At 40.1% G+C, this 14,280-nt stretch overlaps 2 protein-coding genes across 2 annotated transcripts; both read left to right on the top strand.

Annotated features, from left to right (window-relative positions):
• The first annotated feature begins 690 nt into the window (after nt 1-690).
• Nucleotides 691-1,635, top strand: LOC147576734 (olfactory receptor 52R1-like). The gene has a single exon (XM_086679442.1). The coding sequence runs from the start codon at nt 691-693 to the stop codon at nt 1,633-1,635; it is 945 nt and encodes a 314-aa protein (XP_086535568.1).
• Nucleotides 1,636-12,443: 10,808 nt separating this feature from the next.
• On the top strand, nt 12,444-13,403 carry LOC112865724 (olfactory receptor 52R1-like). The gene has a single exon (XM_086679443.1). It carries the CDS (start codon nt 12,444-12,446, stop codon nt 13,401-13,403), a length of 960 nt encoding a protein of 319 aa, XP_086535569.1.
• The last annotated feature ends 877 nt before the right edge of the window (nt 13,404-14,280 follow it).

A 14,280-nucleotide genomic window follows, 5' to 3' on the forward strand; every position in this document is an offset into this window, starting at 1 on the left:
AAGCTGACTAGTTGCAACAAAACTATATGGTCCACAAAGTCTAAAATATGTGTGATGTGACCTTTTACAGAAAAAATTTGCTGGCCCCTAATCTAGGAGGAGACATCCACTGTGGACAACAGGTTTAAATGCAGGTGTACAATCTGTCAGTCAGTCATCCTCCACCCCAAATACTCCTGGTAACTCCTAAATCAAAGCTAACTCGTCATCACTATATACAATGCTATGAGCCATTAAGACAAAGTGTTTTCCAAATTGGTTTCCTATCCTGAAAAGTTGCCTAGGTGGTTTAAACAGAGGGTGAAAAGAACCTATGGGAGAGGTTAAACAAATAAAATATTCTAAAGAATAGAAGAGCAAAAATTACTATCAGTGACATTATTTGTTAAGATACTTTTCCCTTAGCAGGCTTGACTTTCATGGAAAATACTGATTCTTATACAGAAATTACACTTGCAGCTAGCATGTTCTGACCCCATTTTGAATGACATAAACATGAATGAAGAAGAGAGTAGCATCACATTATGTTGAAAAAATGTATTTATTAAAACAATTGAAATTATTCCATTTTACCATTAAACTCAATGGTCCTATCATTCAGTGGCCCTATGAAAGATTAAAAATAATACTAATTTATTGATTATAATCATACATTATCTTCTCAGGGGAGAACAATTTAACCATCCTGTGATGCTGGCTTTAGGGAACAGCTCTGCTCATCCTGAATACTTTATCCTACTTGGGATCCCAGGACTCAAGAATTCCCAATTTTGGATTGCCTTTCCTCTCTGTGCCATGTATGTTGTAGCTATAATTGGCAATACCACTGTCCTCCATATAATCCGAATTGACCACACTCTCCATGAGCCCATGTACCTCTTTCTAGCCATGCTGGCTATCACTGACCTGGTCCTCTCGTCTTCCACCCAACCTAAAATGCTGGCTATACTCTGGTTTCATGCTCATGAGACTGAATACCATGCCTGCCTCATCCAGGTGTTCTTCATCCATGCCTTTTCCTCTGTGGAGTCTGGGGTACTCATGGCTATGGCCTTGGACCGTTATGTGGCCATCTGCTTCCCACTCCGTCACTCAAGTGTCCTGACCCCAGCTGTCGTGGGTAAATTGGGAGCAGCTGTGATGATGAGAGCATTGCTGTTGGTGAGCCCCTTCTGCATTATGGTCTCCAGGATGCCCTTCTGCCCCAACCAGATCATTCCCCAGCCATACTGTGAGCACATGGCTGTACTAAAGCTGGTGTGTGCAGATACTAGAGTAAATCGTGCATATGGGCTCTTTGTGGCCTTCTCTGTGGTTGGCTTTGATATGAGTGTCATCAGTGTATCCTATGTGATGATTTTGAGAACTGTTCTGGGGTTGCCTTCTGGTCAAGCCCAGCTCAAGGCTTTTGGCACATGTGCATCCCATATCTGTGTCATCTTGGCTTTTTATATCCCAGCGCTCTTTACATTCCTCACCCACCGCTTTGGACATCATGTGCCCGGAGCAGTACATATCATGTTCGCTAATCTCTATCTCCTGGTACCTCCTATGCTCAACCCCATCATCTATGGAGTTAGAACCAAGCAGATAAAGGACAGGGTTATTCAAGGTTGTTGTGGTAAAGATCCCTGAGTCAAGGATCACAGCATCACAATCAAGCCAATCACCCACTGTGATCTGGGAACATAAACACAAAAAGAAAGTCTTCCAAGCCATCACATATCAGTACAGAGGTTAGTAAACCTCCAGAAGAAAACAATCAATTTTCAGGATGCCCAGAACAGGAGCTCTCTGAGAGATGTGATTGCTGATCATAAATAATGAGATGATGAATGTTCATCAGCACAAGAAACCAGTAAGAACTATGTCGACCTATCAAATTAGTGAAGATTTGAAAACAATGCCATTTGCCACAGACTAATGTGAAAATTACTTTGACACTGTCACTAGAAATATAAGTTGGTATACCTTGTTAAAAAGGAGATTAGAAATTTCCACCAAAACAGTTAACAAGTATGGGTACTTTGGAGCATCTTGGTGGCCCAGTTGAGTTCAGTGTCCAACTTTGGCTCAGGTTATGATCTCACAGCTGGTGAATTCGAGCCCCACGTGGGGTCACTCCTCTCAGAACAGAGCCTGCTTTGGATCCTCTGTTTCCCTCTCTCTCTGTCTTTCCCTCTCTCTCTATCTCTCAAAAATAAACATTTAAAATAAAGAGTAGGTATACTTTCCCCATCTCATATCTCTATAAAAATAGAATTTGAGAAAAAAAAAGTACAATGACATGTATAGATTATTTATAAAAACAAAAACAGAAAACATTCAAATATTGATCCATAAGACACAGATGAAGAATGAGCAATTGAATATCATGTATCATTTAATTAATGTGTTTGCACAAAGTATGTAAAGATGTAAAAAATGATCAAGATAGAATATTAAAGAAAAAAGAAAAATAACATTTATAGGCTGATGCCAATTCTAAATAGAAATACATATGCATAGAAAAAGATTCTAGAGGCCTCAGAGCTCAGAGATCTTCCAGTCCGTCAGGCAACACAAGGAGAGAGATGGACAAACTCCTGATGAAATTAGGTCTCACTTTCTGTCTCTCCCCCTCCCTCTAAATGAGTATTCTGAGACCAAATCACAGTTTGTATGGTGGTGCTCCACACCAGCAAGCAATTCTCTGGACACCAACTGGGTATCCTACAATTCAGTTCAGGAGACAGCATCAGATTCTGCAACTTCAAGGTTCAATCTTGCAAGACTGCACCTCCCACCTGACCTCTCACACTAATCATAAGAACAGTTGTTACCTGTGCTTCTAACCTACTGAGTTTAAATCAGAGTTTCCCTTGGCCTGCGTCTTGTGCACAATTAATTTGCTAGGGCAACTCATAGCACTCAGAGAAACATATTACTTACTAGATTACCAGTGTATTATAAGGACATAACTCAGGAGCAACCAGAGGGAGGAGATGCATAGCGCAAAGGATGGGGAAAGGGCATTGAACCTATATGCCTTTGCCAGGGGTACTATTGTGAGAAGTAAGGGAGATGATTCATTTTCAGAAATACCAAATAAAAACTGTGCTGTATAGTTAACAGTAGGTTTACAACCTATTGGAAATATGTTCGAACTCCCTCCACAGTGGAGTCTGAAACTCTTGGACACTCTACTTCCTGGTTCTTCTTCCCCTCTCCTTTTCAAAAGCTTATTTTTGTAGGCTTTGCAATGAGCATGCACCAAAAAACACAAGGAGGAGTGACTAAAAGTCTCTGCCTCACTTCAGGGAATGTACATTTGTTCCAATCACACTAGTTTTTGCCTTACATGGGCATAGGCAACACCTGGGTAGGGCTGAAACCCTTGTAGTACCTAGCCAATGAGGAACTAGGGGAGGGACTTGCACACTAGGAAATAAATTGTTTGCTATAACTGTCCCTAGTGTGCCTGTCCATCAGACACCTGCTCTTGCAAGAATGTTGATTAAAGCCTGGCTTCACTGTGTTCTGAGTCTCCACATCCCTCCTTTGTTTGGGTCGGTGGGCTTTTTCTCACACAATTCTCTCCACTCTTCAAGTGTTCACCAACATTGAAGCTCTCAGAACCTTGTCCTTCTGGGTTTTTATGGAGGCTCCATTGCATAGGCATGATTGATTGATACAATCATTGGCCATTGGCAATTGGTTCAAACTCCAGCCCCTCTCTCCTCCCCGGAGGTCTATTGGAACTGAAAGTTCCCACTCTCCAATCACGTGGCTGGTTCCTCTGGCAAGTGGGCCCTATCCTTGTGTGTGGTCAGAATGTCATGTCATTGACATAATAAAAGACACCTTAATGGCTCTTATCACTTAGGAAAGTCCAAGAGTTTTAGGAGCTCTCTGCCAGAAAAGTAGACAAAGACCAAATATATATTTATTATTAATCATAACTGATCACACCCTCCTTTCTTCTATCCATTTTTTTGATTTTTCAAATTTATCTTAAGTAATGTTTCTAAAACAGAAGAGTATTCAGATATGTCCATAGGCATCATGAAAACATAGTATCTTTCTTTAGATGCAATTGACTTTTATGAGCAGAAAAGGACAGGGATTAACATAGCATTTACTGTGATTCATTTCCATTTGGAGATTTAATATTTGAAGTGTTTATTATTCATTCTATATCTGGGCATGTGATTTATAAACACAGCCATCAGGATAAACAGGATAACTCAATTTTTCTTTAATTTAGTTTAGGAAAAATATGTGTATTTATAACATATAATTAGTGTTTCTTGTTCAGACAATTTTCTGGTCACTCAGCTCTCATAGTTCCCAGCCTTCTCAAAAACAGCATGTTTATTACTTGCTTAGTCTCTTTAGAGGATAGTTTCCTTCTCCATCAGCAGTGATCCTCTGATGCCACCACCAGGGACTGGCGCCAACACACTTCCTGTGTCTTTCCAAGATAAGAGGATTCTCAATTCTGGATCTGCTTCCTGTTCTAGATCAACTATGCTATGGTTGTGGTGAAAAAACTCCCTTCTTTGATGTGGCCTGCACTGGCTACCTCTATGAACTATGTATTTCTTCCTAGCCCTTACAGCTTTCATAATAGAGGTCCTCTTGATGTGGTTTTGGAGTTGGGGGGGGGGGGATGGGGTGAGCAGGGATCTGGAGTGGAGGCCAGGAAAGAATTCTTGAGATGTCTTTGGTTCATAACATTGAGTTTTTAAAAAATTATTTATTTAAGTTCAAGTTACTTACTATACAGTGTAGTACTGGTTTTAGGAGCAGAACCCAGTGATTCACCACTCACGTATAACACCCAGCGCTCATCCCAACAAGTGTCTTCCTTAATGCCCATCACCCATTAGCCCATCCCCCCCACCTACTTCCCCTCCAGCAACCCTCAGTTTGTTCTCTGTATTTTAGAATCTCTTATGATTTGCCTCCCTCTCTGTTTTTATCTTATTGTTCCTTCCCTTCCCCTATGTTCATCTGCTTTGTTTCTTAAATTCCACATATGAGTGAAATCATATGATATTCGTCTTTCTCTGATTGACTTATTTTTGCTTAGCATAATACATTACTTCCATCCACGTTGTTGCAAATGACAAGATTTCATTCTTTTTAATCACCAAATATTATTCCATTAAATATATATACTACATCTCTTTTTCCATTCATCAGTGGATGGACATTTGGGCTCTTGCCCTAATTTGGCTATTGTTGATAGAGCTGCTATAAACATTGGGTGCATGTGCTCCTTCGAATCAGTATTTTTGTAGACTCTGGATAAATGCCTACTTGTGCAATTGTTGGGTCATAGGGTAAATTCTATGCAAAATGGTGATTTTCTTAAAGCACATGAATAGGACCCATGGACTGAAAGAGCTGCACTGGGATTGTGATTTTATGTTTGGGAGTTGGGGGAGTTAAGGAAAAAGAAAGGCTTCCAAAAGGGCTTTCATGTGCCAATTTGGACTCATAAGATCCTGGAGGCCTTACTATTGTTGAGCTAAAGTTATTTTTCTCTCTTGTAAGGCATTAACATTAAGACAAGACAGTTGGGAGTTTTTTGGAGGAATGTTATACTCTATCTCAAGTATTTGTCAAAGGGCTGCAGGTTATAAATAAATTTAATTTCGTCTACATTTTCTCCTTGCCTATGTTCCCCACATCATTATGGAGGAGAGGGTGATGTTAGGGCTCTAGGAAATTGAGTCTATGGGGTTCTGGAGATTGCTCTTTTCCTTGTAAATTATTAAGACAGTCATTTCTGTCTTAATTCCTCTGTCCTGAGGAATGTCACACATAACCCACCGTGGAAGGGTCACGGGTGGGGGGAGCAGCTCTTTCTGCTCATGGGTCCTGTCAACAGGCTATAATGAAAACACCCTTTTGCACGAAAAACATCTCAAGAATTCTTTCTTGACCATTCACTCTCAGACCCCACTCCAAATCACTTCATTTTGGCATCCAGCATGGGGCCTGAGTCTTCTCATCTGGACTCCAAGGCTCAATGAAAATTGGTGAGTAATCCCTCCTCTCTTCCTTTATTTTCATTTCAGAGGCTTTTGCAAGGAGTTGGTCTTCTTTGTTCTCACTTCTCTTCTCTCTGATAGAGTCCTGTGAGGGCAAAGTCATATCTTCCTCCCACGAACAGCAGGTAAAGATACAAATAAAGGAGCAGGGGAAGAGGTGAAGAAGAACCAAGGAGACAGAGAGGTGGAGAAACTGGAGTAGAAATTTGAAAGAGGAAATACTATCTCTTTTCTTCCTCTCTAGGCTTTGCAGAGTAAAGGGAAGGAGATGGAAATGAGAATGAATGAAGGGACAAAATATCCTGCAAAAACTCTCTAGAAGTTTGAAACACATATGAATGTTCAAACTTTCCCCTGAAACTCAGAATCATGAAAGTGCTCATGGCCTTATTCATATTAAGATGGAGATACACCAAGGACAATTGCTAAATAGCCAACAATACATTGAGGAGAGTAAAATTACAGGGATTCAATAATTCAGTAACTAGGGGTGCCTGGGTGGTTAACTCAGTTAAGTGTCAACCTTGATTTCATTTCAGGTCATGATCTCAGGGTCATGATATCAAGCCCCACATCAGAATCTTAGATGGACATTGAGCCTGCTTGGGATCCTCTCTCTCCATCTTCCTGTGTGTCTCCCCTAGGACTTGCGCGCGCGCACGCACTCTCTCTCTCTCTCTCTCTCTCTTAAAGAGAAATTCAGTAATTATGTTTAAAATTTTTTAATGCAATATTTGGGGGGGTGGGCAGTGGTGCCTGAATGGCTCAGTTGGTAAGCTACAGACTCAGGATTTTGGCTCAGGTCATGATCTCATGGTTTGTGAGTTCAAATCCCATGTGGTCTCTGCACTGACAGAACAGAGCCTCTTGGGATTCTCTGTCCTCCCCTCTCTCTCTCTCCCTCTCTCTCTCAAAATAAATAAATCAAGTTTAAAAAACATAAATAAAATAAAATAATTTTTATTCCATGATTCATAAAATATCAAAATTTTAAATAAAAAACAGTGCCATGCCAAGCTGTATTAGAGCAAAAGGGAAAAAAAAATGTGCACTAGTACTTTTTATGTTAGATAAATTATTGTTACTATTTTAAATATGTACTTGGGGCCTGGGTGGCTCAGTTGGTTAAGTGACTGTCTACTCTTGGTTTCAGCTCAGGACATGATCTCACTGTTCATGAGTTCAAGTCCCACATTGGGCTCTGCAGTGGCAGTGTGGAGGCTGCTAGGTATTCTCTCTCTCTCTCCCTCTGTCTCTACCCCTACCCCACTCTCTCTCTCTCTCTCACTCAAAATAAATAAACTTTAAAAATAAATAAATAAAGTAAGTAAGTATGTAAGTACTTCTTTGCTTATGTCATTTCAAAAAGTTACCATGTTGGAAGTTTTCTCGTGAGTAAATGAGGATTCTAAATAATTTTTATTTGACTTTAGATGAAATATAAATTTTAATTTATTCTATTTTGGTATTAATAAAATACTTAAATTGAAAATAATGGTGTGGTATTTAATATAATTACTTTTCAATGTCTCAAATATTTTAATGTTCAAGAAAACATTAAGTATTAAAAATACATAAAAATATGTACATAGGGGTGCATAGTTTGCATTTTGCTACAGGACACTGTTGCTTGGCACAGTTCTGGTCTTTAATGAGAATTTTGATATTCTGTTCATTACAGATTTTTGCATCAATTTTTATTTCTTAACACACTGCATAAAATGTTATTTATCTGATTGGTGGGTGAGTTTTTTATAGCACCCTTCTTTCATGCCCAAGAGAAATATGTTCCTTACCTGACCTTAGTTTCAGCCCTAATACTCATAACATGTGCAAAGTATGATATAGCAGGAAAAGTGACATCTTTGAGTCAGAAAGACTTGCCCTTTACTTGTATTTAATGAAGTAACTTAACCTAGCTAAACCTCTATTTATTTATATGTAAAATGCAGAAGATAGAACTACCTCTAAAGTAGCTGTTAAGACTACATGATGTAGAATAATTAAAACAAGTATTATGTCTCTGCCTGACAGAGAGTAGTTTTGACTCAGTGAAATGTATCATCGCAGGAACTTGCTGAAGTTGAGATGGAGACAAAGACAAAGGAGGAGAAAGAGAGGACAATCAGAACAAGAAGAAGAGCAGAAAAAGAACAAGAACAAGAACAAAAGAAGGAAGAAGAACCTGGCACTTCTTTCTCTTCCATTACACCAAGTGTTTAATCTCTGACAGCTAAAAGAAACAGACAAAGAGAAAAATCTGCAAACAGAGATAACTCCAAAATTACAATGTCAGCCTGATCCCCAGGATAATAAAACCTTGACTATTTCCTCTAAACCTGGACTAACAAAAACAGTTGTAGTCAGATTTTTGTTATGCTAATGTATTAAAATAAACCATGACCTTTGTGAACATAATGATTGCAATTCACCATAAACAGATTGCTGTAAACTTGATACTCTTGGTGAATTTTTGTGTGATTTGTTTCCCTGTAAATGTATGTTGGATTTTGATTTGGTGAGGCATAGCTTCTGAAGTCTGACAGCTTTGAACTCTGCAAATAAAGCCTTACCCTCTGTTTTTAAATAATTGCTGTCAAGTCTTCATTTGACCTATCCTATATCAGGGAATGCTAAGAAATAATAAATAAGAGAATACCAGCAAGGCTCTACACAGGGAGTGAGAGGAAGTTCTGCATAGGCTTAACTGTTTGGGTTAAGTGAGGACTTTCCAGCTTCAAAAAGGGGAATTTACTAACAAAAATACATGCATACTGATAAGCTCATACTCCTGTAATCTCAACAACACACACTTTTGTGCATCCATTCAAATACGCTGCCTTTGCTTACGTGTATACAGAGGAGAGAGGCAAGTTAGGGGTTAATGTTTCCAGTTTTATTCTCTAATCTCAGAGGAAGCCAGTGTATGAGGCAGTGGGTTCCAAGAGGAGGGAAAGAATTAATGCTTGGGGAAGAGAGGGGCCATACTTTACAGGTCTTTAAATAGGTCTTAATCTACAGTCTCTGTGAAAAGCTGAGTCACAGAGGAGTCAGTTAAGCTGCTTATGGTCAGAGATAAAGCAGAGCTCAAGGTGAGTGGTCGGTCCCCTGTGCCTCAGTCATCTCTGCCCTTCCCAAAGAACAGTAGGACTCACAGAGGCTCTAAGAAGCTGAAAGATAAGGCAATACACTTTGAAGGATGGCATGACTCATGGAGGCTCCAGGTAAAGAGATCCATGACTGTTGGATTTCTTTCTGAGATGGGGAGATAATTCACTGCTCACACTGTGTCCTCCAGGAAAATTCTAGAAAAGCAGGAAGCTTCCCTCATACACAATCCCTCCACAAAGGACGCTGGATCTGAACTCTACCTTCCTCTAGCATTCTTGCTCCATGCCTTAGTTTTAGATACCCCAAAGTGACAGAATAGTCTAAATTTCCCTGCAGCTATTCCTTAGCAAGATCTCAGCCCATTTTTCCTCTACCCTTTCAGGCTTGAGCAACTTGGTTAAACTGATGGACATAATAAGTATTTCCACATAATGAGTGGAGTAATGGAAGCCAACAAAGGTAATGGTATCAGCACTGGATTCAAACCTATACTCACAGATGAAAGCTGAGCTCCATTAGTGTCAGAACAGAATTCTTGAACCAAAAGCTATGCCAAGTTCTTACAAATTAGATTGTATTCTGGAGAAAAGAAAAATTGAATCTGAAGTTCGTTGTATGATCATCTTAGGTATAATGTTGGAAAAGATGACTTAATTTCTTCTTTCAATATGCACTATGCTCACAAGAGGTGTAGCACATAAGGGCAGGGACAGGGACATATTTAAAAGGGAAAGGGGGAGGAATGTTGAGCAAGAAGGGAAATTACATTGCTCTTCCTACTCTTTAGAAAATGCAAATTTCCATCCCTCAACCCAGCAGCAAATTGATAACCTGTGTCTCCCCCTCAGAATTACTATTGAAAACCTCGCACACTGCACAAAATGATACAAGACTAGTTAACTCCCTTTCCACTCCATATGACTTGTAACCTTAACTCTGCACATGTTGGGTTCATAAGTCTGAGGGGGAAAAAAGACTAAGGAAATGCTGATAGTGAGGACACCAGATTCCATGGGAATGTAAGTGCAGAAAAGAACGAGAGACACCTGTCAAGAGGCCCCATCAGCTATCTCAGACTTGGGTCCCTGGTCACCACCAAGAAGAGTCACCACTCCAAATGGAGTATGTAAAATAGGTATGTTCTCCATGAAGGCTGATGGGCAGAAGTGTGTGAGAGTTAAAAACAATAACATGTAAAGTCATATAGTGTTATATTTATAAAAACAGCAATGTCTATCATAATTAATTAGAATAGCATATCTTTACCAGTGCCCAGTGCAGGAAAATGAAGATGGTCTAAGTGCTTTTCCAGGTGCCTATGAGCCTCGGTGACTTCATCCTCACAAATGGAGGCTGACTTACAGAGCACAGAAAAGAAGGAGAAAGGAAGACTCTGATTCAAACAGAATATTTCACTGGAAGACCAAGCCAGGCTGAAAGGGATGAAACAGAGCCTTAGACACTAGACAATGTGTGTGTTTCTTAATTTTTTACTGTGGCTTGGATAGGAGTATTTGGTTTGAGCAAACCTATAGCTATTGTCTAGGTAGAATAGTAAAGTTTCCAATTTAGAGTAAGATTTGTAAGTTCTGAGTCCCATTTCTCTCATAATGTTATAAATCTAGTGAAAATCAGAGAGTTTAGCCTATTTGGGATCTCAAAGAAACCCTTGTTAGGAACCATTAAGTCTGGTTGAATGAAACATTTCTTAGTCCCCAGATATAAATGATTAAGGGAAATCTGAAAAGATATTCTTCATCTCTGGGTGTTACTGTTATGGAGGAGAAAGAATGAATGTGTTCAAGGAAAGGCTCAGGTCAAGTGAGATTAAAAAGTGGAAAGGTGTTAAGAACCAGGTAAGCTTTTGTGTCATTGACTCTCAGGTAGGTCATAGTCACCAGAGAGACCAGACAAGATCAACCATGTATGCAAGTATCAGCAGAAGATGACATTCACGTCTTTCAATGGACAGGAGTTCAGACTCTAGTGTGAGAAATAGATATAGCTGTCTTGTGACATGGCATCAAAGTAGTGTTTAGAAGGTTCTGTCAAGACATTTTAAGAATGGCTAATCGGTTGAAAAGTCCATTGCCCTTGAACAATGACACATATTTCTTGTTTGCTTCAGCAAATATTTATTAAATCCCTGTTCTATGCCAAATACAGAGGTGCTCATGTTGGTGCACTCTTCAGGGCTGATATCATGAAAATTTATCATATAGGAGAGGAATTAGTAAACTATCACCTGAAGACCAAATCCAGCTTCTAGTCTGTTTTAAAAATGAAATTGTATTGGAATGTAGTCACACTCACAAATGTCTGTATTGACTGTGGCTGCTTTCATGCTACAATCGCTAAACTGACTACTTGCAACAGAGAATGTATGGCCCATGAAGACTAAAATATGTGTGATCTATCTGACCTTTTACAGAAAACAGTTGCTGGCCCCTAATCTAGGAGGAGACATCCACTATAGATAACAGGTTTAATTTCAGGTGTACAATCTGTCAGTCTGTCATCCTCCAGCCCAAATTCTCCTGGTAACTCCTAGAGTCAAAGATAACTCATCATCACTACATACACTGTTATGAGCCCTCGGCCAAAATGTTTTCCAAACTGGTTTCCAACCCTGAAAAGTTGCCTAACTGGCTTAAACAAAGAGCTGAAAAGGACCTTGGGAAAGGTAAAACAAATCAGTTCATTCTAAAGAATAGAAGCGCAAGAATTACTATTAGTGATGTTATTTGTCAAGATAGTCTTCCTTTGGCAGATTCTACTTTCAAGAAAAATATTAATTCTTTTTTTTTTTAATTTTTTTTTAATGTTTATTTATTTTTGAGACAGAGAGAGACAGAGCATGAACGGGGGAGGGGCAGAGAGAGAGGGAGACACAGAATCGGAAGCAGGCTCCAGGCTCTGAGCCATCAGCCCAGAGCCGGACGTGGGGCTCGAACTCATGGGCTGTGAGATCATGACCTGAGCCGAAGTTGGACGCTTAGCCAACTGAGCCACCCGGCGCCCCAAGAAAAATATTAATTCTTATACAGAAATTACAATTGCAGCTAGCATGTTCTGACCCCATTTGAATGACATAAACATGAATGAAGAATAAAGAGTAGCATTACTTTAAGTTGCAAAAATGTATTTATTAAAATATTTGAAATTATTTCAGCTTACCATTAAACATTATTGCCCTATTATTTAACTGCCTCTTCCAAAAGATTATAAATAATAATGATAATTTATTATTATCATCTATAGATAGTACCTTACCTTCTCAGGGGAGAACAAATGAACCGTCCTGTGATGTTGGCTTCAGGGAACCACTCATCTTATCCTGTGTCCTTCATCCTACTTGGGATCCCAGGACTCGAGAATTCCCAATTTTGGATTGCCTTTCCTCTCTGTGCCATGTATGTTGTGGCTATAATTGGCAATACCACTGTCCTCCATATAGTCCGAATTGACCACACTCTGCATGAGCCCATGTACCTCTTTCTAGCCATGCTGGCTATCACTGACCTGGTCCTCTCGTCTTCCACCCAACCTAAAATGCTGGCTATACTCTGGTTTCATGCTCATGAGACTGAATACCATGCCTGCCTCATCCAGGTGTTCTTCATCCATGCCTTTTCCTCTGTGGAGTCTGGGGTACTCATGGCTATGGCCTTGGACCATTATGTGGCCATCTGCTTCCCACTCCGTCACTCAAGTGTCCTGACCCCAGCTGTCGTGGGTAAATTGGGAGCAGCTGTGATGATGAGAGCATTGCTGTTGGTGAGCCCCTTCTGCATTATGGTCTCCAGGATGCCCTTCTGCCCCAACCAGATCATTCCCCAGCCATACTGTGAACACATGGTTGTGCTAAAGCTGGTGTGTGCAGATACTAGAGTAAATCGTGCATATGGGCTCTTTGTGGCCTTCTCTGTGGTTGGCTTTGATATGATTGTCATCAGTGTATCCTATGTGATGATTTTGAGAACTGTTCTGGGGTTGCCTTCTGGTGAAGCCCGGCTCAAGGCTTTTGGCACATGTGCGTCCCATATCTGTGTCATCTTGGCTTTATATATCCCTGCCCTCTTCACTTTTCTCACCCACCGCTTTGGACATCATGTGCCCCGAGCAGTACATATCATGTTTGCCAATCTCTATCTCCTGGTTCCTCCCATGCTCAACCCCATCATCTATGGAGTTAGAACCAAGCAGATCAGGAACAGGGTTATTCAAGGTTGTTGTGGAAAAGATCCCTGAGCCAAGGGTCATGGCAACATAGCCAACCCACGCCCCACCCCCCACACTGATCCAGGAACATATAGATGCAGAAAGTTTGCCAGGCCAGCACAAAGTCTTTTCTGTGAACAAAAGGTCCAGAGGTTAGCAACCCTCTAGAGGAAAAGGACCAATTTTTAGAATGCCCATAAAAGCTCTCTGGGAAATGTGATTGATCATTAATCCTGAGTTGACCAATGCCCAAAACACAATAAAATATTAAAATAATAAAAAATATGTCCACCTATCAAATTAGTGAAGATTTAAAAAGAATGCTATCTTCCACAGATCACAAAGTTGAAAATACTTTTAAACTGTCAGTAGAAGTATAAGTTGGTATACCTTGTTAAAAAGGTGATTACAAACTTCCACCAAAACAGGGGCACATGGGGGTTCAGTCAGTTGAGCATTCACCTCTTGAATTTGGCTCAGGTCATAATTTCATGATTCCTAGGATCCAGTCCCACATAAGGCTCCATGCTGACAGTGCAGAGCCCGTTTGGAATTCTCTCTCTCCCTCTCTGTGCCCTTACCCCCCTCACACATGTGCTCTCTGTCTCTTTCTCGCTCTCTCAAATATAAATAAATAAATAAATAAACAAACAAACAAACAAACAAACTTAAAAATTGTTTTCCCACCAAAACAGTTAAAAAGTGCATATTTTTCCTCACATGGAATCTCTTTTATAAAAATAGAATTTGAGGATCACCTGGGTGGCTCAGCTGGTTAAGCCTCCAGCTTTTGATTTCAGCTCAGGTCGTGATCTCACAGTTCATGAGATAGAGCCCACATCAGGCTCTGCACTGACAGCACAGAGCCTGCTTGGGATTCTCTCTCTCCCTGCTCTTTCTCTGTCCC

Source organism: Puma concolor, chromosome D1 (assembly GCF_028749965.1).
Source record: "Puma concolor isolate L17-30 chromosome D1, mPumCon1.1.hap2, whole genome shotgun sequence".
Classification (NCBI taxonomy): domain Eukaryota; kingdom Metazoa; phylum Chordata; class Mammalia; order Carnivora; family Felidae; genus Puma; species Puma concolor.